This window comes from Haemaphysalis longicornis, unplaced genomic scaffold, assembly GCF_048455015.1.
Source record: "Haemaphysalis longicornis isolate Haplotype H1 unplaced genomic scaffold, Haemaphysalis longicornis Haplotype H1 scaffold_2, whole genome shotgun sequence".
NCBI lineage: Eukaryota > Metazoa > Arthropoda > Arachnida > Ixodida > Ixodidae > Haemaphysalis > Haemaphysalis longicornis.
This window is the reverse complement of record NW_027526295.1, coordinates 166,457,902-166,479,499: the sequence shown is the minus strand read 5'-3', so window position 1 is coordinate 166,479,499 and position 21,598 is coordinate 166,457,902. Positions and strand designations below refer to the sequence as shown.

The window sequence follows — 21,598 nt, the reverse complement described above, 5'->3', positions numbered from 1 at the left end:
ATCTTTTTGTGCACACTGCATAGCAGCAACACAGGGTCCTGCCTTCATTTGAACTCTTCAAATGCACTTTGCCCACAAACCCTGGTGACAATTAAATCAGATCATCCAAGAAAAAATGTTACCTCTTGGTACCAATACAACATAAATTTTGTGCATTAGACCGTCCTGTACTTAAACCACAGAATTTAGTGCCCTAAGAAGTATGCCATAGTAACGCATTACACACTAATTATTCCATTGTAAATATAAAATTGAAAATCTGGAGTGAAGACAGATCAGTTTCAAAAAGGAATGTACATCCATTGGCGAGAAAAGGAAGGAAAGCTTTGAAAAAGAACATAATTTTATTTCTTCATAACTGATAGTAAACATTCCTTAAACAAGTTGTAGACACATCACATCTTTTGATGCTTATGTAGTTGAACTTAAGTGAATTAAAAGTGATTTTAAGACCGCAAGACGAGCGATACTGCCTTTAATGTTTGTAGTCACGATGTAAGGAATAAACTCCTAAAGAACATCGTCCGAGTATCTGTATGGTGAAAAGAACTACATTACACAACCAAATACTGATCCACACGTCTTGACCAACTGAAGTCAAAGAAAAATATGTTTTTCATGACCTCCACAGGCACCACAAGCAGAGGCCACAGGCTTTCTTCTACGATCTCTGGCTTCTAGTCATTGGTCCTTTTTGGTACAGTTGTTGTGCTTTTGTGCAGCAACCAGGTCCTGCTAAAGGCATAAGCAGAAGGGGCTCCATGAATTGATGGAGGAACAGCAATGCTTCCTGGTGTGACAATCCCTCAAAGAGAGCAGCGTAGGCATGTGGCAAGGGAGCTTCGGTGGCATCGTTTGTCGTCTCCATGGCTCTGGACAGAAGACAGGGAACACAAACACTGGCAGGGAACGCTTTTTTAGGCACTTGGAATGAGATGTTTGAACAGGAGAGAAACAAGATAAGCCCGGAGTGAAAACGAAATACTGAAAACTTTTTTGACATGAATGCTATAACACTAGTATATCTTATAATGTTTCAGACGAGATTACAGGGTGGCTACTGGACACACTGTAGTGAAGTTCATTGCCTCAGCGCTTTTGTTTCACTTTTTGCTGCACACTAATGCCACAGTGGCATCCAACCACACATCATATCAATGCAATGGACCAAGCTAAGTTCATCCACACATTCCATGCACTCTCAGAAAAACACCACCAAACAAGTTTAAGCACCGCTCATGTCATCACACAAGCCTTATAGGGCTTTTAGTAGAGCCACCAGCAGTTTCATTTTTCTTGTGTGCGTGTTTGTCCGTCCCAACAAGATTCTGCATTACAAAACTTTAAAAAATTGCAAATCGTATACATGTGCTTATAACTTATTCAACCACGAATAGAATCCCTGTGCTAATAGAGACTGACAGATCTCAGATAATGGAGAAACTTTGCCAAGCCTTTCAGGTAGGCAAAGCCGAAATGCTGCGAAAGCTTGAGATGACACACTGTATTGCCACTGCTTCCCTGTTTGCTGACTCGTTAGCTTAATCAATATTCACTGGGTGAAACTAGTATATAAGCAGGCCGGGTTCTAAATTGTCACTATGGCTAGGAGTTCCACCCAAGTGACAAGTCGACATGCAGATACTGTTTTGAACCACTTTTTCATGATTTGTTCTTGAGTGCCAACTTCATTAGAAGAGCGCATTAATAAATGCTCATGCTGACATACAAACTTGTTAAGCTCCAAGTTGTGAAACCAGATCTAATGTTCATTAGCTCAATAGCAGGTGCTTATTACTAATGGGTAACTCACAGCAATGGCCGGTAGAGGAAATCACTCCAGGTCGCACAGATCCCGTTGTCCGCCATGTTCCTCCTCACTGGGGATAGTGAAGAGACGGCTAGCTCTTTCCTCCATCTTGGAAGCAAGTTCCTCAACCAGAAGAAGCAGCTTCTCCTAAAAAAGATATTTTAATAAGTTCACTGGGACTCTTTCACCAAAACCGTGCCTCCTACTCACACTTTCTGGCAGCTTTGTATTCACTTGTTCAACGTTAACACCGGTGCGAGAAAACTGCGAGATGGCCTTATCGTGGCTTGCGAGGTCCTCGTGGGTCTGGGCTGGTGAAGTCAGCTTCTTGCCAAGTCGTTGCCACATAAGCAGTCGCACGGCCTGTCAAGACAAGAAAAAGCAGTGACAAAAGAAACCGATGAATTTCATGGGTGAAATTTTGCCAGGCTCTATCAAAGACAAGCAGACATGTGCTCTGGATAGTAGCACACTCCAGCCATTGTGCTGCACTGTTATGAGTCAAGGGCGATCCCCTTAACGGGGATGCACCAAAATACCCTGAAAAGAAAACAAAGGCCAGAAATTTGAGTGGCGCGTCAAGAGCGCACCAATCCACGAATGCTGCAACGGAGCACCATGGCAGCATGACCAAATATGGTAGCCAACTGGGGAGCCAATCCGAGGATGCTGCGAGGGAGCCAAGCGGCATTGTTACCAAATATGTGAATGAAAACACAGAGAGCCAGTCAGGGTGTGCCGCAATGGAGCGAAGAGGGTTTATAAGCGAGGAGATCAAGAAGAAGGAGGGGAGAGGCAAGGAACCAGGAGGCGGAAGGAGCACGTGAGCTTCGAGGAACGAGCCAGCGGGACGCAGCCAGGCCACTGACTATGCCTGCCAAGCTGGGCAGGAGCACGTCAACCTCGCATCGGCTGTGGCATCCCAGTCGCACCACCAACCTGCATATTGGTGGCACCACCAGCGAAGGTCGGGTACCAGTTGGCCAGCGTCCACACTCCGTCGAACTCGAGCACTTACTGTGCTCTTGCCACCAGCACGACACCGCGAGAGAGGAACTCCGGTCCGCATTCCAGCAACTTGGGGTGCCAAGCCACAAGCTGGAAGAGTACCTGTTCCCCACGGGATCGGACGCATGATGACGGGAGGTCTTCCAGCACCTCCTCAACTTCCTAGTTGTGACAGGACTAGTTCAGCGCTTGTAGCCGTCGCGCCTGGGACGAAACGAACGCTACATAGACTGTGCCCCACTCTCTTCCTTCCTTCCTCTTTCTCTCTTCCTATCCTTTGAAACCCCCCTTCCCTTCTCTGGACTGGGTTGTATGAGGGTGAACTCCCCGACTGAGTTCAACAATATCCCCAGCTCTTTTCTCTTTTCTTCTTTCTTAATAAATCACCCCCCCCCCTTCGCTTCGACGGTCCCGCAAGGCCACGTTTGGGTAGCCACCGAGGAACTACTTTGAGATTCACGGTGCCAACGCCGTCCACAGAACGACCGTGCACAGAGACACCAGCACCACTCCGAGGCTACTACAGCTACCACAGAAGGCTAACGATGAAATATGGAAAGAACAGCGGAGAATCAAAGACGACCAGGGTAACCAATAAAGAAGAAATGAATAAATGGAGAGAAAAAATGGAAGCTAAAACGTCGCGAGAGATGTACAGGGCAGAGAAATTCGACATTAAAAAGAAAAATTTCAACGATAATTCTAAGGGCAGTGCTTTGCTTTTTGAGGCTAGAGAAGGTTGCTTGAGAACTAAGAGCTTTGTGGGGAAGTGCACACAAAACGATGGGTTATGTGTGGTCTGCGGAAAAGAAACAGAAACTATGTGATACATAGTTTTAGAATGCGAGTTATCCATCCAAATTTTCAAACGGGAAATTGTCAGCTCCCAGAAGTCCTAGGATTTAAGGGTAGCCCAGAGGGAGTTAATGTCAAGGCAGTCGAGGCGGCTAAAAGAAGACTAAAATGCTGGTGGACGAAAGGCAGAGAGGGGAATAACTCCCAGGCCAGCTACCACCATCAACAGGAAAAAAAAAAGTATTTTGTGCCTGCCGTCAGAGCAGCGCTAGTATTAATTAAACGAAGAGTATAAAACATAGATATATTGCTTTATTCTTGGTAAGGCGACATGTCATCACCCCGTTTCAAAGGGGATACCGCTAGTAATCAATCAATCAAAAAGTTATTTTCATGGCGTATTGTTTATTTGCTATCGCGAAAATCAAGCAGCCATATACTTTTACTTAAAAGAACAATGCAAACATCACTGATGCATTGATGACTCCGCTCAAATATGCTAAATGTTTTCTTTTTGTAAAACAATGTTGACAAGTATAAACGTTGCCACCAGATTTTAGCAGTTTAGAAACGCTTCGCTTATTACTAACGTCTCATTAAAGAATTCTTCTAACATGCTGCATGCGTGCCTGGCGCTTGCTCTTCTCCTTGCCAGGCTATGCCCTCTCCCCACCTCTGGAACCACATTCCATTTTGCCCCATGAAAGCCTCGACCAAGAACAACTTCACTGTTACTAACCCTTGTGTTTGCATTTTCATGTACACAAGCTGCACGTCATACTGACAAGACCATACAACAAGACCTTATAACCCCCCCTCCCCACTTAGCAGCTGCTTTTTAAAACATGATATAAACATCGTGACAAACTACAGAAAAATTTAAAAGCAAGGCACATCACATACGAATGACAGCATGACCAAGGTGCCCAGTAGTGCCACGGACGTCTCGAACAGCTCAATGGCGGTGTGATTCCCGGCCAGTTGGTCACAAACATCTGAAGATGCCTGATGTATTCCAAAAAGCCGTCCAAACGTGGCCCCAGTGAAGCGCACAAGGACTCTGGTTCCCTTCTTAGGTGGACTGAGGCAGCAAGTGGACGCCAGGAGGAATAGCCAGGACGTCTGAAAGAGTACAAGCATGACCACTTGAAAAGCAACGTCAGTGAAATAATGAATCGGTATCAGCACATGAGTCACTAAAACTGCACGGTTGTACTGGCACAGGTAATTAAGAGTGGAGTTCACTTTCAGTTTAGATTTTGTTCTTGGGGGAGGGGGAGAGGTGGCCGATGTACTCATGACCAAAATAATGTGAGTGAATAACCATGCCATTAAAAGAACCCCGGCAACACTGTTCTTTAGCTACTATGTCAAAAATCTGGATAGTCTTTAAAACATACCACCAACTGCATCTGGTACTTAGATTAGGAAGTCACAAAATAGCCCAGCGAAATATTACTGCTAATGCACACAATTAAGCTACCCTAGGGAAAATCAGCTGGTTTTAACTGGAATCAACTGGTCCCAGTGGGGAACTAACTGGTCCCAGTTGGGATGCAACTGGTCCCAGTTGGGAAGCTGAAAGGGGACAACTGGTCCCAGTTGGGCTTCACCTGGTCCCAGTTGGGACTTCAAGAACTAGCTCAAAATATTTTTCTCTTTCTAGATCCGGGCATTTTTTGCGGCTTTGAGCAACACCACTCAAACCATATCGCAGCTGTCGGCTGGCGGTTGACCTCCTTACAGTTGAAGCCATAAGAGCATTTGACAGCCATTTTAAACAAAACCATAACAAAAGTAGACTAGAAAAGGTATCGGCTGCACCTAGCAAATCACGCAGTGATGCTTTGTGCTGGCAATAACTGTAGCTTTCCAAGTGCTTCCAGGCATGACGGAAATGGGGAATATTAATTGGCAGGGTTATAGGGAACCCTTAATAAGTAGGAGTAGGTTTGCCATAGTGAGTCTTGTACCAACCTCAAAATCATAGCATAGGCAGACAATGTAGATAGGCGTGTAGGGCTCTCAATAACAATTCAAGGGAAGCCTTTGAAAGGTTGCATTTACGGCGGTACACATAAACCAAAAAACCATGAAAATCCATACAAAAAGGTATCAGTCTTTTCTGCATAGTGTCTTTTTCCGGTACGTATCAGCCTTTTTTCTGCACTTTTTCAAACAGGCGTATCTTTCATCTTCAGTTGTCACTTAAACTACATGGGAACTCAACTAATAAACTGCTGTACTTTCATTATTAATTCCACGAACAAAAATCCTTCAAAAGACAGCCTTGTTTGTGCTGGGTAGCCGCTTGGGAAAAGCCAAGGCTGAACATTTTTCCCAGACTAGGTTTTCCTTTGCTCTCTGGTACTGACTTTTCAGGCACATTCAACGCCGACTAATCACTACATTCATGTGCACGATTAAACCAGAAGAGATGTGGTGCATGGACTGTCGTCATACCGCAAGAACTGCCAGCTGTTTGCCCAGTGATTTTGGCAGCACCCCAAAGCAGAACGCAGGTCGGTGCCGGCTTGCATACAGCACTCGCACGACACCCAGCCCAGCCAAGAACAGCGAAGCGCCAAGAAGGCAACGGGAAGCCTGCAGAAAACAATGTTTGATAAATGAAAACGTCAAACCCGGTAAAAAGTAATTTCGCGTTTTGTCTCTGCCTTCAGTAAAGGCTGTTGCTCGAACGAGATAGCTTCACAGGGTGCTCTAAAAAAACTTTGGAAGCAAAAACTTGGTGCACTGAAGGGATATACAGATTTAGTCAAACCACTTAGGCATACGTAGTTAGTTTGTACCACGATGTCGTACATGCGGCTGTTCCTGTATTTCGGCGCCATCAGAAACAAGCCTCAACGAGTGGTGATGAACCCAAGGATGTCGTATTTAAGTGCGACATAGTTGTCATTCTGACAGGCCAGGCTGCGAGAAATTTCAGGTTGACATTTTCGCTATGAATTCAAAAAATTAAGTGCTATTACTGCTAACTACCCAGTTAGTGCAAATATACTGGAGTTTACACAAAACAACTGCATTTTTGATAGAGTTTTTGTTTAGACATAGACCTCATTACTTTATTATTTTTAAGTTTTGTGGATGGAATAGACACTCTATTAACATGTTACTAGAAGAAGACAATGCACATCCACAATGTTCAATTGTTGCATTTTCCATTTGGTGGATTGAAACTAAGGTGCCGTGATGATAAAGCAAAACATTCCCCCCGTCTTTATTGTTGCATGCCCAACTCGGCAGCCAGCGAAAATAGTTTTTCATCTCTGCAAAGATTGCCCCGGTTGGACAACTCACGCTTTCGCTAGCCGCCAGGGTTTCGATGGCAGTTGGCAGATCTTTTCCTTCATTGTACAAGGAAAAGATTACTTCGCGCTGGTGCGATCTCTGGAAAAGCCCGCATGTCCAGTAGCATAGGCTGCACACAGCGACAGAAAGCTGAAAAAAAAAAAGAACGTTGTTTATCAGAAAATATTCGCACAATAAAGCAATACATAATTTCAAGGAAATACAACAGCATTCCACTTTGAATGTAGTAGGCAAACGTAGTACGCATACTGTAGCATATACGTATATGTACTGGCCCCTTGAACTCTCAAAACCCGGCAAATTTTTGTTTCTAAAATTGTCAGAAAATTTAGCTTCTGTTTACGATGAGTAGCATGAAATTCATTCCCAGATCAGGTATCAACCGCAGATGATACTGCCTGCAGTGACAGCTCTTGATGTGCAGCTACTGATTATAATGTTTCTCCAAGGACAATACTATTTCATACAGTGCGACCCAAACTAATTGAGTGCAATTTGCAGTCATTTTGTATTATTTCATTTTGCTATACGTAAATGTCAATGGGCTTCACATTACAGTCTCAGACTTATTATACTATATCAATTGTGTTTATTCTTCTGATACTTCATAGTTCTCGAAAATGAATCCTAAAGGTGGCTTGTGAGTATGCACAGTGGAACCCCAATAATACGAATTTAAAGGAGCCATGAAGACAAAATACAAGTTTGTTTTATCCGAAAGGTTTTGTGTTCTATAGTGTCCCCAGCACTTGCGCGGCAGCAAATGATGCCGTATTCACTGAGAAATTAATCAATTCAGGTTAAAATTTTGATTCTCCCACCAAATCGTCTGCTTTGATGACGTCTACAATGAAGTCATAACGGCGCATATACAAACAAACTTCTAGTGCGTCATTCGGCTCTGAAGCCTTGCTTGCCATCAAACCTCCCAGATGGCGCTAGCATAGTCAGCACTCCGCCGTTGCTTTGTTTTTGACAGTATTTACACCTGACTTGTTTTTGTTACGGTAGAAAGTGATCGCTTCGTGAAACATGGAGTATGCTTGACAAACAGGGTCACCTAAGGCAACGTTGCTTACGCCAATCAGCCAGCGTAGTATAAGACAACTCCAAACCGTCGGACTGCTGTGCAGCTAAAACAAGCCACGGCCGGGCTAGAACGGCGGTCCGCGCTGTGTTGATACATCCTTCGCAGTGGAGGTGAGAACAATGCAGACCAGTCTCGACAGACCAGTTCTGCCGCTGTCGCCGTGGGGGCTGCGGAAGCCTACCTTTGCCTAGTCCTTGCGCGCTTGCATCTAAAGGCTGTTTTACGCGCGTGAGGGCTGTTTTCACAGCATTTGTGCTTTTGTGATTTATCAGAGATCATATTGGAGCAGAACTTCGTAGCTCTGTTATATTATTGAAGATAAACCTGCATGCTGGACGCCAGACTTCGACGAAATTTTTGCCAGGGCCAGACAATGCCGGACAATGAACTATATTGACCACTTATTCGCCATCAGGGGCGGATTCGTGGGTGCGCCCTAGAAAGGTGGGAAGTTTTTTTGGGGATTACGATGATATTCCACTAGATGATGATACTATTATTAAGATTAATAACAATATTTTATTATTCAATCGTGTTTTCATACGCTCCCTGGGATTGCCGATGGACCTTTCTGGCCGCCGCCGAAAGATGGTTAACACTTACTATTATTAAAACTATTATGCACATTATTGTATTATTATAATGTAATAAATAGGGCTGGGCGTCGATTAGAAATTTTAATTCGATTGGTTGAATAATCACTTAATTGACCAATTAGTCGGACATGTTCATTTAAAAAATGGCTTAGAAAGGGGCCATTTTTAATGGTTGTTTTTATTGGATTGTCGATGCTACTGAATACAGGTCATTTTATGCGATCAATGGTAACTCGTTCATGCAGTTGCGGAGGCTGAGAAATTCGTTGACAATTCGATCCGACAGCAGGGAGTTTCTTTTCTTGTTGACAGTCATCCCGGCTGTACTGGTCAGCACAGCACGCGAGCGTGTGTTCAACACACACGCTCGCATCGAGGACACGAAGATGGTGGTTAGGTCAGCGGGACGCACAGCAGCCTTTTTTACAATGGGTGCTAGTTCCATAAAGGAAGGGTTTCTGCGCAATGTTCTGCAGCTACAGTGCTGCTCCTACTTGGCTTACGTTCGGGGTTAAATCACGCAGCTGATAGCTGGCTTGGTTTGTGAATCTTACGCCCCAAATAAACTGTCGGAATAAACTTGTTTCCAGTCTGCCTCGTGCCCTTCAGTTCGCAGGTAGTAATCCACCGATGCTTTTTCTCCGGCATGGTAACTTAACAGCCGCTGTGTTACTTTTAATAAGTAACCTACGACAATTACAGTATTCTTTAAGCAATGTACTCCAAACCTTCATACGAACCCGAAACATTGAAGCTAGCAAAGACGAATCAGTTACGAGTTGAGAGCAAGATAAGTAAAATTTTGTGGCGATTAATCTGTAGCACTCAGTGGCGGCTGCCCACAACAGCTGAGTAGTCAGGATTTCAGTTCAGGGGGAGGGGGGACCTGAAGGACCACAAAAGTAAATGAAATGGCAGGTGCGTACCGTGCGACACAAAAATAATTATCGGATAACTCATCAGTCGTTGATGAGCATGAAGTTGTCTTTGCCGGTTGCCTCCTACCCGCCCCCACTTCCCCCTCTTTTGCGTAGACCCGTAGCCAGGATTGTAGCGAAAAAGAAAAAAAAAACAAGAGCAGCAGTGGCGCACAGCTTGCACGCGGAGTGGCAGACTCGCGCGTCAGCAGAGTGGGCTCGCAGCGCCGGCTCCTCGCAGCGGCCGCAGGCAGGAACTAGGCGTCTTGCGAAGGCCGTACCAACATGCACACGCCGCCACTCTCACCAACATGCACACGCCCGGCCGTGAACAAGCATAGTGCACTCACTACCAACAGCAGTGCGCATCGGTACTTCTATGTTTACTTGTATTTTCGTTACTTTTGTTGTTTACCGCACCATTCTTACTGCTGTAAAATGGATATGCATTGCATTTTGGAGCAAATAGCTCGTTCGGCAAGCTTATATGCCTAAATTGCCTGCTTTTGCTGGCTTCAGCCAATCGCACAGCTGGGCTCATATGACTTCATAGGTTCTGTTGCGGGAAAAGAGCTAGTGGGTCGCATGGCCATTCCCTTTTTTCCTATTCATATAGCTTATTTGAGCGAAGAGTACGTTAAAGGTGGTGTCAGTATGATTCTAACGAGGCAACCTTTTGAATAAACCAAACTTGTGTTTTGTCTTCATGGCTCCTTTAAAGGGACCGCGAGAAATTGTCGTATGACTGGGGTGTCGTACCACCGGGGTGCGGGTAAATGCCGGCCTAGTAGACGGTCTTACGCGACAAGTGGGCTACGAACTTTTTTTAAACTACTATATATAATTAGCGCATTCTTGCGTGATTTATGAACCTTTACCTGAAATCCCAAGCTTAAAAAAAAGAAACGCCTATGTTGTGCCCCCCTCTCCTCCATGGTATCCAACCTAGCCCGCCAGTGAAGCGCCACGCACTACACGACACCCGTGCTGCGTGCGCGAGATAAGGCGGACGTGGTCAAGCAACTTGAAGTGAGTGTTAAACTGCCAAGGCTAAGCGAAACGAATGATAGAACAAGGCAGACATGAAAAAAAAAAAAAGAAGGGTGGAGACACCTCTTGAACGGTCCCGTGCCGTCGCTATTGGGACAGAGTGTTAAACACATACGTGTTTTCGTTTCCCACAAGACCCAGCTACGCAAAATAGATAAGATGATTCAAACTTCGCGAGTAAACCGTGTTTGCGGCAAAAATTATAGCGCGGTCTTGCTACAGACTTGCTGCGGCGGCCAGCGAGTGACCCAATATGCGGTGCTAGCGTATACGTGTCTCCACCCTTGCGGCGGACGAGCGTTAACGTAGGCACCCTAGCAAAGAAAGAAGCGGAGTGACAACGCTGCTTTGAAAGACTAATAAGCAGAGAGCAGAGAGAGGGGGGAGAGCGTCGTGAAAGGAATGAACTTAGATCGACCAGGCGAGGAAGGCGGGTCTTCAGTCATCGGCGTGGGGTTGCGTCGTAGTGTTTTCGCATTCGTCGGCAGCCCCACTGGAGCTTCAAATTCACGGTCTGCCAGCCACCTGAACCCTCAACTGTGACTTCTAGCTCTTGGTGCATTGGCGTACTGCTGCCGGGTGGGGCTGTCGAAGGTTAACTCCCGCTTACCTTCCTTGCGTCTGTTCAGCAAGTGGTCTCGCCTGCATGCGGGCCTTTGCACTTCAAGGAGCATCAAAGGGGAGTTAAAGATAAAAGTCGGGACGAGGCGGCGAAGTGGTGTAAAATATGGGAAAAACGCCGGTTTATCCATGCCAGCGTCCGTCGTGTGAAGCGGACCGAGTGCACCCAAGCGTCATATCATCGGGGTTTTTAATGCATTGTTTTTATGGGGAGTTTGCCGGGACCGCGGTGAACCGTCGCAAGAAGCGGGTCGTCGTAAGTCTGGGGGACGTACCAGCAGGGTTCCACTGTATATGAATGTAGAAGAGGCAGGCTTCACTAATAGAAGACATCAGTCAGATAAAACTGTCATACATAATACACTAAATAAACTAAGTGCCTCCAGGACAAAGAAATTCAAAATGCAAACGGTATTTTCTTCCTCAAATTTCAGAATGTTAATTTTCCTAAGGGCGACCAATGACAAAGTCACGTACGTTATTTGAAATACATGAAAACTGGGTTTAAAATTGGGATCGCTTTAAAATTAGAAAAAAAAAAATCCCGAGCATGAACATGTGTGCACATCTAGTATTGGCCTGGTGCGGATGGCATTACAGATGTTCTAATGAAGTATTAGCCTCGCAGTTTTTGCATCAATCTGCCATGTTGATTGGTGTTTGGTGGCGCACTTGCATGGACATGAGTCTGAAGTAGCAATGGCACATATTTTAGGTGCTTCTAGCTGTTTGCAGTAACACCGAAATCTTCAAGCCATCACGAATTCTTGCTCCTTTTGGCTTCTGAACCAACCACGAAACTTAAATACAAAACCTGCAATTATAGATTGATATCAGCACAGACTTGTGGCCAGTTGTTCCAGCTTCAATGCCCAGGACTTCCAAACTTGAATTGAGTTTTCCAAATGTATGCTTATAGCCACACATGTGCTGTGATATCGGCAAGGAAAAAGTGTAAATGCTCACTCACCAACACACAGATGCCAACAAAAAGTGCCTCCCATAATAAACTACCCAGAGCTGTCACTGTAAGACTGCTTTTAAGGACGAGTCTTTCTTAGGCTACTTAAACTCAGAAATTTTTGTCTGCCTGTATGTCTGTGTGTCTGCCTGTCCGTAACTCGATTCAGCCACCCGGCCAAAGTGAAACATACCCACAGCCAACTCTAAACGTTTAAGTTCGGTGTCAGTGTTCATACTTGTCAACATTGTTGAAGAACAAGAACAAGACATTACGCAAATATAAGGCAGAAAATAAATACAGAAGTGGTATTCACAGTGTTCCTTCATAAAAAAATTATGGATGCTTGATTTTTGCGAAATGAAATATACTACATACACTGCAGTAAAAAATTCCCTCCGTCGCCTCCTGTCACCCGTGTCATTATAGCTTCCGGTGGTATTTTAAGAAATCAAGCGGTAACAGGTTCCGCTAAACAGGTTCCATGTTCTGCTTGGAACGCACGTGAAGCAGGGCTATAGTGCCTAGAATATTCTCGGCACTATAGTAGGGCAACGGGGTTCTATAAATGTTGAAGTAGGGCGACTCGATTCACGGGTGTCTCCGCCGTACAGCAGCGCTGGCATCGAGGAACCTGGCCTGGAGATGGTGGATCGCAGTAAAGTTAAATTGGCTTGAGCAAACCTCTAGCATGTTTACCTTGGGAGGAGCGCACCAGGGGCGGTATTCTCGTAACTGTCCCTTTTGAAAACGTCCCTTTTGAGTCCCTTTCATCGTGACGTACTTCCGGTTAAGCAGTGGGCGTTGACAGTAGGTTTGCCGCTTTTGCGTTACGTCACTTCCGGTTGGTTGCTTTTAGCCAATCAGGGCTCGCCAAAAGGGACACTTTTGAAAGGGACGCAAAAGGGACAAAACTCGAGAATACCGCCCAAGATGAGGAACAGCATAAGAGGTGAGCGGGAAAAACGAAGGAAGAAATTTACTTGGCAAATGTCGACGAAAGATTATCGTCTTTCATTGACATTTGCAACGAAAGGAGCCGATACGTGGCCGATTTTCTTACAATGAGAATTTTTTAGATTTGCTTACCTCATGCACATCCCAGAATTGAAAAGGAAGTGGCAGCTGCTTTATCTTCAGTCTCCTCCAAACCAACGATCTCAGCTTCCAGCAGATGATGACGAAAAGGCAAAGCTGGGCAACAATTTGTTATGTACTTTGATACCTTCGTACAAACAGAAGGAAAAGAAATACTAAACAACGACTACACTAAGGTGTCAAGTTACGATATCGAGGAAGAATTTATGCTTTGAATCATCCACCATCAACAGCAGTAACCACATTCTCATCATAACATTGCCATTAAATCAGCACGGAGAATTCTTTTGCCCTGAACCCAGAATTGGGCCATCACAGGGTAGGAAGCGTACATACATGATAAATGTAAGCAGTGGCTGCATAAACAGCTTATTAATTGGTGCAACTTGTTATCTGACTAGCGTATACATGCAGTAAAATTAGTGATGTCTGTCGGTATGGCAATTATTGCAGGTGCTCTTCAATTTATATTGCTCATTCATGAAATTGTTAGTCAGGAAACATAATTTGTGCACTATAGAGATGGTATATAAGTGGCTATCGCCAACATTGCCCCCATGCTCTAAACATTACTACTACCCTTAGTAGGCTGTAGGATTGGGCGAGTTCGTAATCCATGCTGTACTTCAATTGCGCAAAAAACTATCTCGTGTCGTCTCTCTCCTGTCTTCGTTAGTTTTTTGCGCAATTGAAGTACAGCATTATTACTACCCCTTTACAGTAGAACCCCACTCTTACGTCCCTCACAGCTTCTTTTTCCCGGCTGCTACCGTATTTACACGATTGTAGGTCGACCCTTTTTTTCAAATTTGACAATCCAATGTTGGGGGGTCGACTTAGAATCGAAGTCGAACCGTCTACCGCTAGTAGCGGCAAGAGAAACGAGAAATCGGGGGTGCTACGAGGTGGGGACAGCTTTGCACCCTCGTTCCCGTGGTTATGGTCTACAGTGTGAACCGCATGGGGCGTTTTCTGCTCGCGGAAATGTGCCGCGCTGACGCTGCCGCGAATTTCACCCGCATGCTGCGCGCTACGCGATCGGCGGCGGCAACATGGCGGCGCCACCAGCCGCGAAGAGGTGCGCGTAGCTCCAGCGACCGCTTTTAACCGCTCTTTAAGATATCACTGAAGGCACAAACGAAGACGTTTGTGCATGAAAGGAGCTGATAATGTGGTCCAAAACGGCGTTAGGGACAGCGCCAATCAAATATCCGCCACCGTGGTAAGCCTAAACATCGGCGGCGCCAGCCGGCTAAGGCAAGTCGTCAGGCTGCTCCCACTGCCGCGCTTGTCACGCGTCATACCGAGGTAGAACGGTAGAACTTCAAAGCAGCAGAAGCTGCCGCGCGCGCGGAAGCGTCGACGCTGGCGTGAGAAAGTTGCCCGCGCAATGCCGACGCGATGGTGGGAGGTTAGTAAATCGCGCGCGGCCGCTTCCATCAGTCGCCATGTTGTTTGTTTTGTTATCGCGTGGCTGTGGCCGCTGCCGCTTGCTTCGATGGTTGACATCTCACCGCGGGTGTGCTCTTCCCGGGTGTGCTCTTCCGGGTGCTTTTACAAAAGCTTTTCTTTTTTAACATCTACCACGCATACCGCGAGCGCACGGCTCTTGTGGGAGCATCGATCATTGATGGTAGGGTAGAAACGCCGTGTGGGTTGACGGTAGAGCTTCTCTTTGTGATACGATTTTCTAGGCGGCGCTTGCATTTTTTTTTTTTTTTTTTGAGAGATGCAATTTTGTGGGGGTCGACCTACATTCGAGTCGACTTACAATCGTGTAAATACGGTACGTTGTTTTTATCCAGTCCCGGTGCGGCTCACATAGAGTGCCATGTATTAAAATTCTCACTCTTACACCAAGGCTCAGAGTACGTTTCTGGATCATTTGTCACAATCTGACTGCATGAAGCCGCACGCAGTTGCAATTCGTCACCACTAGATGGCCCTATGTTACTCTATGCTGTCACCATCATCACTGCACTTACAATGGAAGTTTCACTTCGGAGTGCTGGAAGTGCATGTTTGCCATAAAAGCATTACCGCAAGAATAGCACGCACTCTCTTGTCATCTGGCGTTTCAAGCTTTGAGAACACTGTTGAACTTGCAAAAGCGAACTTTATCGTGCCTTGATGGCGTCGCAAAAACGGGAGGCGCTTGCCCTTCAGGAAAAGCTTGACGTACTAAGAGCAATAGACATGCAACCAGCGCGGAAGAGAGTCGACACCGCCAGAAACCTTGCATTATCGCACGTGGTGTTTTCCAGCGATTGCAAAAAGTGGCAACCCTACATTCTCGAGTTTTTTTAAGGTTCAAAAGCCAAAGTTGGAGAAATACATGGTTGCAAGTCAAAGCTGCCCTATTTTCGTTCATTTTCGAAGGTTTCCTCACTGGTGCGTTTTCCTAATTGTTACGTTTTGTTTTCCCCGTCCGGTGAAAAACGTATGAACGGGGTTTCAGTGTATTCGGTATTTAAAAGTAAGAGTAAGGTAGTAAGGTAGTAAAAGTAAGTAAGGTAGTGAAAAGTAAGATCACACCTCCAAGAAGCCTGTTGCAGACGTTGGGCTTGAGCCACGGAGATGGTAGACAGTCACAGATGCGCAGAAGCTGGCCCGGTTGCACTGACATTGTAGTTGCACTCTCACAGAGCTGCAAAACAGAAACTTTCTGATCGAGTTTCCCAGATTACACTGCAAGCATTCAGAGTCCACAATTATAGCATGGTAACTACAGCTCTTTAATCCACTAACCACTAGTATTGCGTTTTCCACCAACCATTTGATTAAACACCTCATACAGAACTGCAAGAGAAACCATGCAGCCATAGCTTTCAGAACACAGTTTTATGCGTTTCGAATAACATGACTTTGTCGTCAGTCACCGTTAGGAAAATTAAAACTCTGAAATTTGAGGAAGAAAATAACTGTCTGCATTTTGAGTTTCTTTGTCCTGTAGGCACTTAGTTTATCCAGTGTATTATGACAATTTTATCTGACTGATGTCTTCCATTAGTGGAGCCTGCCTCCACTATATTCAGATACTCGCAAGCTACTCCCTTTAGAATTCATTTTAGAGCACAACGAAGAGTCAGAAGAATAAAAACAATTGATGGAGCATAATAAGTCTGAGACTGTAATGTGAGGCCCACAGAATAATAAAATAATACAAAATGAGCGTAAAATGCGCTCAAACGCCATGGAAAGTTCACGCTACTTTCTGTTTTTGTACCCATTTATTGTACTTATGACAGGGAAATAAGTAAACTCCCACCAAGAATGGATCGGTTACCATGAATTTTCAAATACTATACTGAACAGGCACTGTTACTTTCATGCCACGGTCAGAGTGTAGAAAGAATCCTATTAAGATGAACTGCTCATATGGAGAGCAGATTTTTCCCTGTCTCTTAAAATTCATATTAGTAGGAGTGCAATGAAGAAAGCTACCGACGGACCTCATGCATCCTGGGAAAGTCCGATGTGTGAATTGTTTGGCCCACTTTCACCCTTCCGATCATGTCAACCTGCAGGCGACAACTTCAATGAAGGCCCCAACGAATGGGAACTTTTCATGGAACCCCTAGCGAAAATTCTGATACAAATTCTAATACACGTATATGCTTATTGCCACTAATAGACCTATCAGTCTGTATTAGTCTATTAGGTCTATCAGTTTGTATTAGCGTATTAGTTCTATCAGCCTGTATTTAGTCTATTAGGTCTATTAGTATGTATTAGTCTATTAGTTCTATCAGTGTGTATTAGTCTGGTAGGTCTATCAGATTGTATTAGTCTGATAGATCTACCAGAGTACTAGTTCTATCAGAACCAGTGGCAAGTTCGAACAAAGCAATGAAACATGGCAACACATTTTATTATCAGAGTACACAGGCAAATTCCTCTGGGTGACAGAAATCTCGCTCAATAATTTAGTGATACATAAGTTCGTAACCTAAATAAGAACGAACGACTAAATTGCAATGCGAATCCACAAAATAGCTGCAGCATGCAATCAGAAAAGCTCGTCAAACCTGCACGGTCCAGCCATAGGTACATATCGAGCGCATTAATGGCCGATCGAACACCATTCCCATTTCGATGCAACTTTAAAACGGCCTTCACCCTTCCGCAACACGCGATTAGAATGGAGTCTCTTCTTCGTGAGGCATTCCCTTGAGAATGAACAAAGGAGACCGAAGCGGCGAGGTGACGAGTCAAAGATGGGTCGGGGGGCGGCCCGGATCATATTTGTCTATGTTAGGCCGGCGCTAGACACATCGCCAACACTTCTGGATGACGGATGACGTTATGCACACGCTTTCTTCGATGTCAGGTGTTCGTTACACAGCATACCAGACAGAGCAAAGATGTCCGGAGCCGCGAGGGGACGGGTCCATGATGGGTAGCGCTGCGGCCTGGTTCATACTTGCCAGTTATACAGGCGCTAGACACATCTCCAACACTTCTCGATGACGCGATGCACACGCGTCTGATGTGAAATAACGCAAAAAGCCGCTTCCTTCTCACCGTCTTCTTCCCAAACGTACACACACGCCAGCCGCACTTTGATGTTGTCGCCACATTGGCTACCCCAATTTAGACCATTGGCATGGCTTGGCTTGACTTCGTTGTAGTTTTTTTGGCTTAGTTAGATTTCTCTCTGCTCTTCTTGCAGCCTCGCAGGCATCTCGCAGGTAAGGTCAGGTAAGGTGGCTTATCGCTGGCGCAGCACTCCCAGCTCCCATCAGCTCTCTTCATGTAGCGCATTTTTTAGGAGCGAAAATGAAAAAAAAATGTTCACCTATTTTGCATAATAATTTGGTTGTAGATTTACGGAGATTTATTAGTGAACAAAACGCTTCATAACATTTTACCAAATAAAAATTATTGCTCAAGGGCGATCATTTCAACCTTTTGTCTTGTGATTTTCCGGAAATATAAAAATTCAGGAAATCGCACTTTGCAGATCCATTTGTATTAGTTTTTATTGAAACCAATACGTCTCTATTAGTTCGTATTAGACTCAGGACTATCAGATCTATTTGTATGTGTAAACTAATACAAACTAATAGGTGTATTTGTATTAGACTAATACAACTTGTATATGAAACTTGTAAAACTGATACAAGTTTGTATAAGACTAATACATGTCTTATACACCTAATACAAAAATGTATAAGACTAATACAAGTTTCTATCAGAATTTTTGCTAGGGACAGCTCCTTCCTTGTTCGGCAGCGGCCGTCGCTTCACTCACTGCTCCGCTTGCAAGGCCGCTAGTATGCAAGGCTGCCATGCGGCAGCAGATATGAACTATCCGTCTAGCCTACTTTGAGAGTCCTGCGTACGAGCTTAGCGCTCAATGTCTAATCATTCAAAAAATTTAACCAATCGACCTTTGTGCTCTGCTAAACTCTTAGCAATCGTTGCCGTACCAAAGAAAAAGAACACTGTTTCAGGTGTTTTAATGCCGTGAAGTACCAAAACATCATGTATAACCTCACCTGACAATTTGCACAGCTGGGTTGTAGAGCTCAAACTTCAGAGCTGGCTGTGGCGTTGTGTCGTCATGAGTCGCTTCATAATATCTGAAAGAACAAAAAAGGTGCTGACGATTACTAGTATGCTCCCTAATGGGTAATTTTTGCACAGAAACTGCAGTCTTCTTGGTCAAGGCACATAGCTGCTACGTCTAAGGAAGTGATCGCGTGATCAGCAAATGCGCGGCGGTATTCGCACTTTCCAGCGAATATAGGTGGCGCGACGGGGTATCCAAAATGGAGGACGGGACGATGATCGGGACGTCGCGTAAGCGCGCGCGTCTGGAGGAAAAAGCCGATCCGGGGCCATTAGTGTCCCTTCGGCCTTCGGACCATCTTTTTCCTTGCCGATGAGACACGAAGGTGCTTTGTCGAAGGCGAAGCAGTTTATAACACCAGTCACACAGTGTTTTGCGGCATCAGGGAGGCCAACGATGACATGCTGAACATCGATGGATTGTGCCTGCAACCGAATGGCGTCACCAGCCAACCGCACTGTGTGAAAATTTGTTGGCGCTGCAGGTTCTATAAAGGATGCTACGCTTCCATTCATGCTCATAAAATTGTTCAAGCACACTTTACGAATATTTATTAGGCGCCAAGCAGAGCTCGGTAGACGCAACCGAGCATAGCGTTTTGTTATTGCATGCCACCTGCGCAATTGTGTCGGGTTAAGTCTGAATAATGCGAGTAAATTATAATTTTGTAGGCTGTTTTTACATGGAAAGATCCAACGGTGTTTATGCAGGTTACAGGCAGTAGCGGTCCCAGAGATCGGTTTTGGGGGGGGCGATTTTTTTTTGGAAGGGGGGGGGGAGGGGGGGAGGCGAATAAAGAATCGCTCCCCTACTTGCGCCAATTCTGCGGAAGTGGTGATAACCATGGAGGCGTGTGCGCGTATGTGGTGCAACCCGCTGGGATTTAACTTCGCGTAAGTGGAATGCTTAAAAAAACTAAAAATAACAAACTGAGGGCCTCTTTGGGGGGGGCGACCGCCCCCTTCGCCCCCCCCTTGGGACCGCCACTGGTTACAGGTAATAATAAAATTACCGAAACTAAATATCAAACACTGACACCTCTACGGCAGGGCCTGTTACACATGGATGCTGTTACATCAGCTGTGCTGTGCTTTCAGCGCGCTGTCAGAAACGACGATACCACAGTAGCAAGTTTATTTATTACAAATACCTACATTGCCCATTCCTGTGGGGGGTTTGAGAAAGAAAAAAAAAAGCACCAAGTTCAAAGCAGTAATCACACATAATGCTAAAAAGAAAACGAAGCACAAACAACCCAACAAAGCACAAAATGCAGCTGGAATGCAACATTTATTAAAAGAAACCATCACGTTAATACAAGAACAATGACGTTCTCCTGCTAGTTCTTGGCTTCACTTTCTTCTCGTGCGCGCGTATAGGGATGTTATGTGGTGGCACGGCGCCTTTCTTACCCGCGGTTTCAGTGGCTGCAGACCGACCATCTATTAATAAACGACACACTCAACTTGCACGAAAAACACACCATCAATAATGAGAGAGCCAACTAAACTTACGGCTGCAGTAGTGACTTCACGAAAGCTGACTCAAGAAGAAGTCAGCTTTCGTGAAGTGACTACTGCAAACCCCATTGTGTTGCTGACACCTTTTCCAATGCGGAGCATAGTTATCCAAACCTTCCCGGCTTTTTTATCTCCAGGAAAGGTATGAACGTAGGCTTTTCCCGGCACTGAGCAATTTCTATACTGTGGTGCACGGTACACAGCACATTCGATTGCTTTTTGGTTTTGCGTTCTCAATCCCAACATTTCCGAACGCTCCGGCTGCCTTCGCCCGGGACGCCGATCATCTACAAACAGCTTCGGAAAAAAGGCGCACGGCGGCGCCACCGTTGCTGGAAAGTGAGAATATATGTGCTACTCTGCCGTTACCTCACAGTGTGTCACTGCGCCAAGCATGTTGCTGTAAATCGTATTTGAACCTTCCGCGCAAGTTCCACATGGTTCGGATGAGCCATGCAATGAGGAGGAGAGAGGGAGTTGCTTTTTGAAATAGAAGGAGCAACGAAAAGGACACCAAGGAACCTATGCCGCCTCAGCATACCGCCCTCCCCCTCCCACTTTTGCCACACTTTCCTCCTCCGTTGTCCTTCTGCAGAGTTTCCTTCGTCCCCTCGGTTACGAGGCCGACAAAGCTGCCAAACCACAGTAGAGGACACTTATGCGCTGTGCTTAAAAAAAAAAGAGACATCCGCAGAACTCAAAAGAAAAATGAACGTTTTTATTCCCTACAAGACGGCACAAGGGATAGTTTCATGAATGATGAAAAATAAGATACTGAAGAAAAAATAATAAAAGAAACAAAGGCCTGACTGAAACAACTGAAGAAAATCTTGGGACGTAATGGAGGCAAAAAAAGAAAGATGTTCTAAATACAGTCACGAAATTTTCTGGGCCGTTTCAAATGCGAGTCATGAAGCACCAAGCCTTCAAACTTGCAGCCATACATGACGAAACTGCTCAGTTCAAAACATTTTATGTTGCAGTGATCTCATAAATATTGACTGAGAAACTTTCTTTCGCAGCACATTCTGTTCTATTCTAGTTTGACCTCCCCTTTATCTACAGGTCGCCATTTGTTGAAGGGAATTAAACTACAGCAAGTCGAAATTAAGATCGTCAATCCAAGGAAGAACTACACACGTTCCAAGTGGTTATTGGCATGAAACTTAGGCCTTAAATTATGCTTACAGCACTGCTGCCCTGGAAAGACCATGGGTTTATGTG

General features: G+C 45.2%; 1 protein-coding gene across 3 annotated transcripts in view; it reads right to left on the bottom strand.

The window, feature by feature from the left end:
* Positions 1-325: 325 nt before the first annotated feature.
* Positions 326-21,598, bottom strand: part of LOC144169442 (polycystin-1-like protein 1) — a 433,694-nt gene continuing 412,421 nt past the window's right edge. For all 3 annotated transcript variants that reach the window (XM_077698599.1, XM_077698600.1, XM_077698601.1), the window contains 9 exons: positions 18,781-18,864; positions 15,815-15,926; positions 13,271-13,375; positions 6,935-7,075; positions 6,077-6,217; positions 4,517-4,735; positions 2,021-2,173; positions 1,814-1,957; positions 326-872 (listed from right to left, as the gene is read on the bottom strand). In XM_077698599.1, coding sequence (XP_077554725.1) covers positions 1,835-1,957; positions 2,021-2,173; positions 4,517-4,735; positions 6,077-6,217; positions 6,935-7,075; positions 13,271-13,375; positions 15,815-15,926; positions 18,781-18,864 — 1,078 coding nt within the window. In that variant the 3' untranslated portion in view covers positions 326-872; positions 1,814-1,834. The remainder of the gene's footprint in view (positions 873-1,813; positions 1,958-2,020; positions 2,174-4,516; positions 4,736-6,076; positions 6,218-6,934; positions 7,076-13,270; positions 13,376-15,814; positions 15,927-18,780; positions 18,865-21,598) is intronic.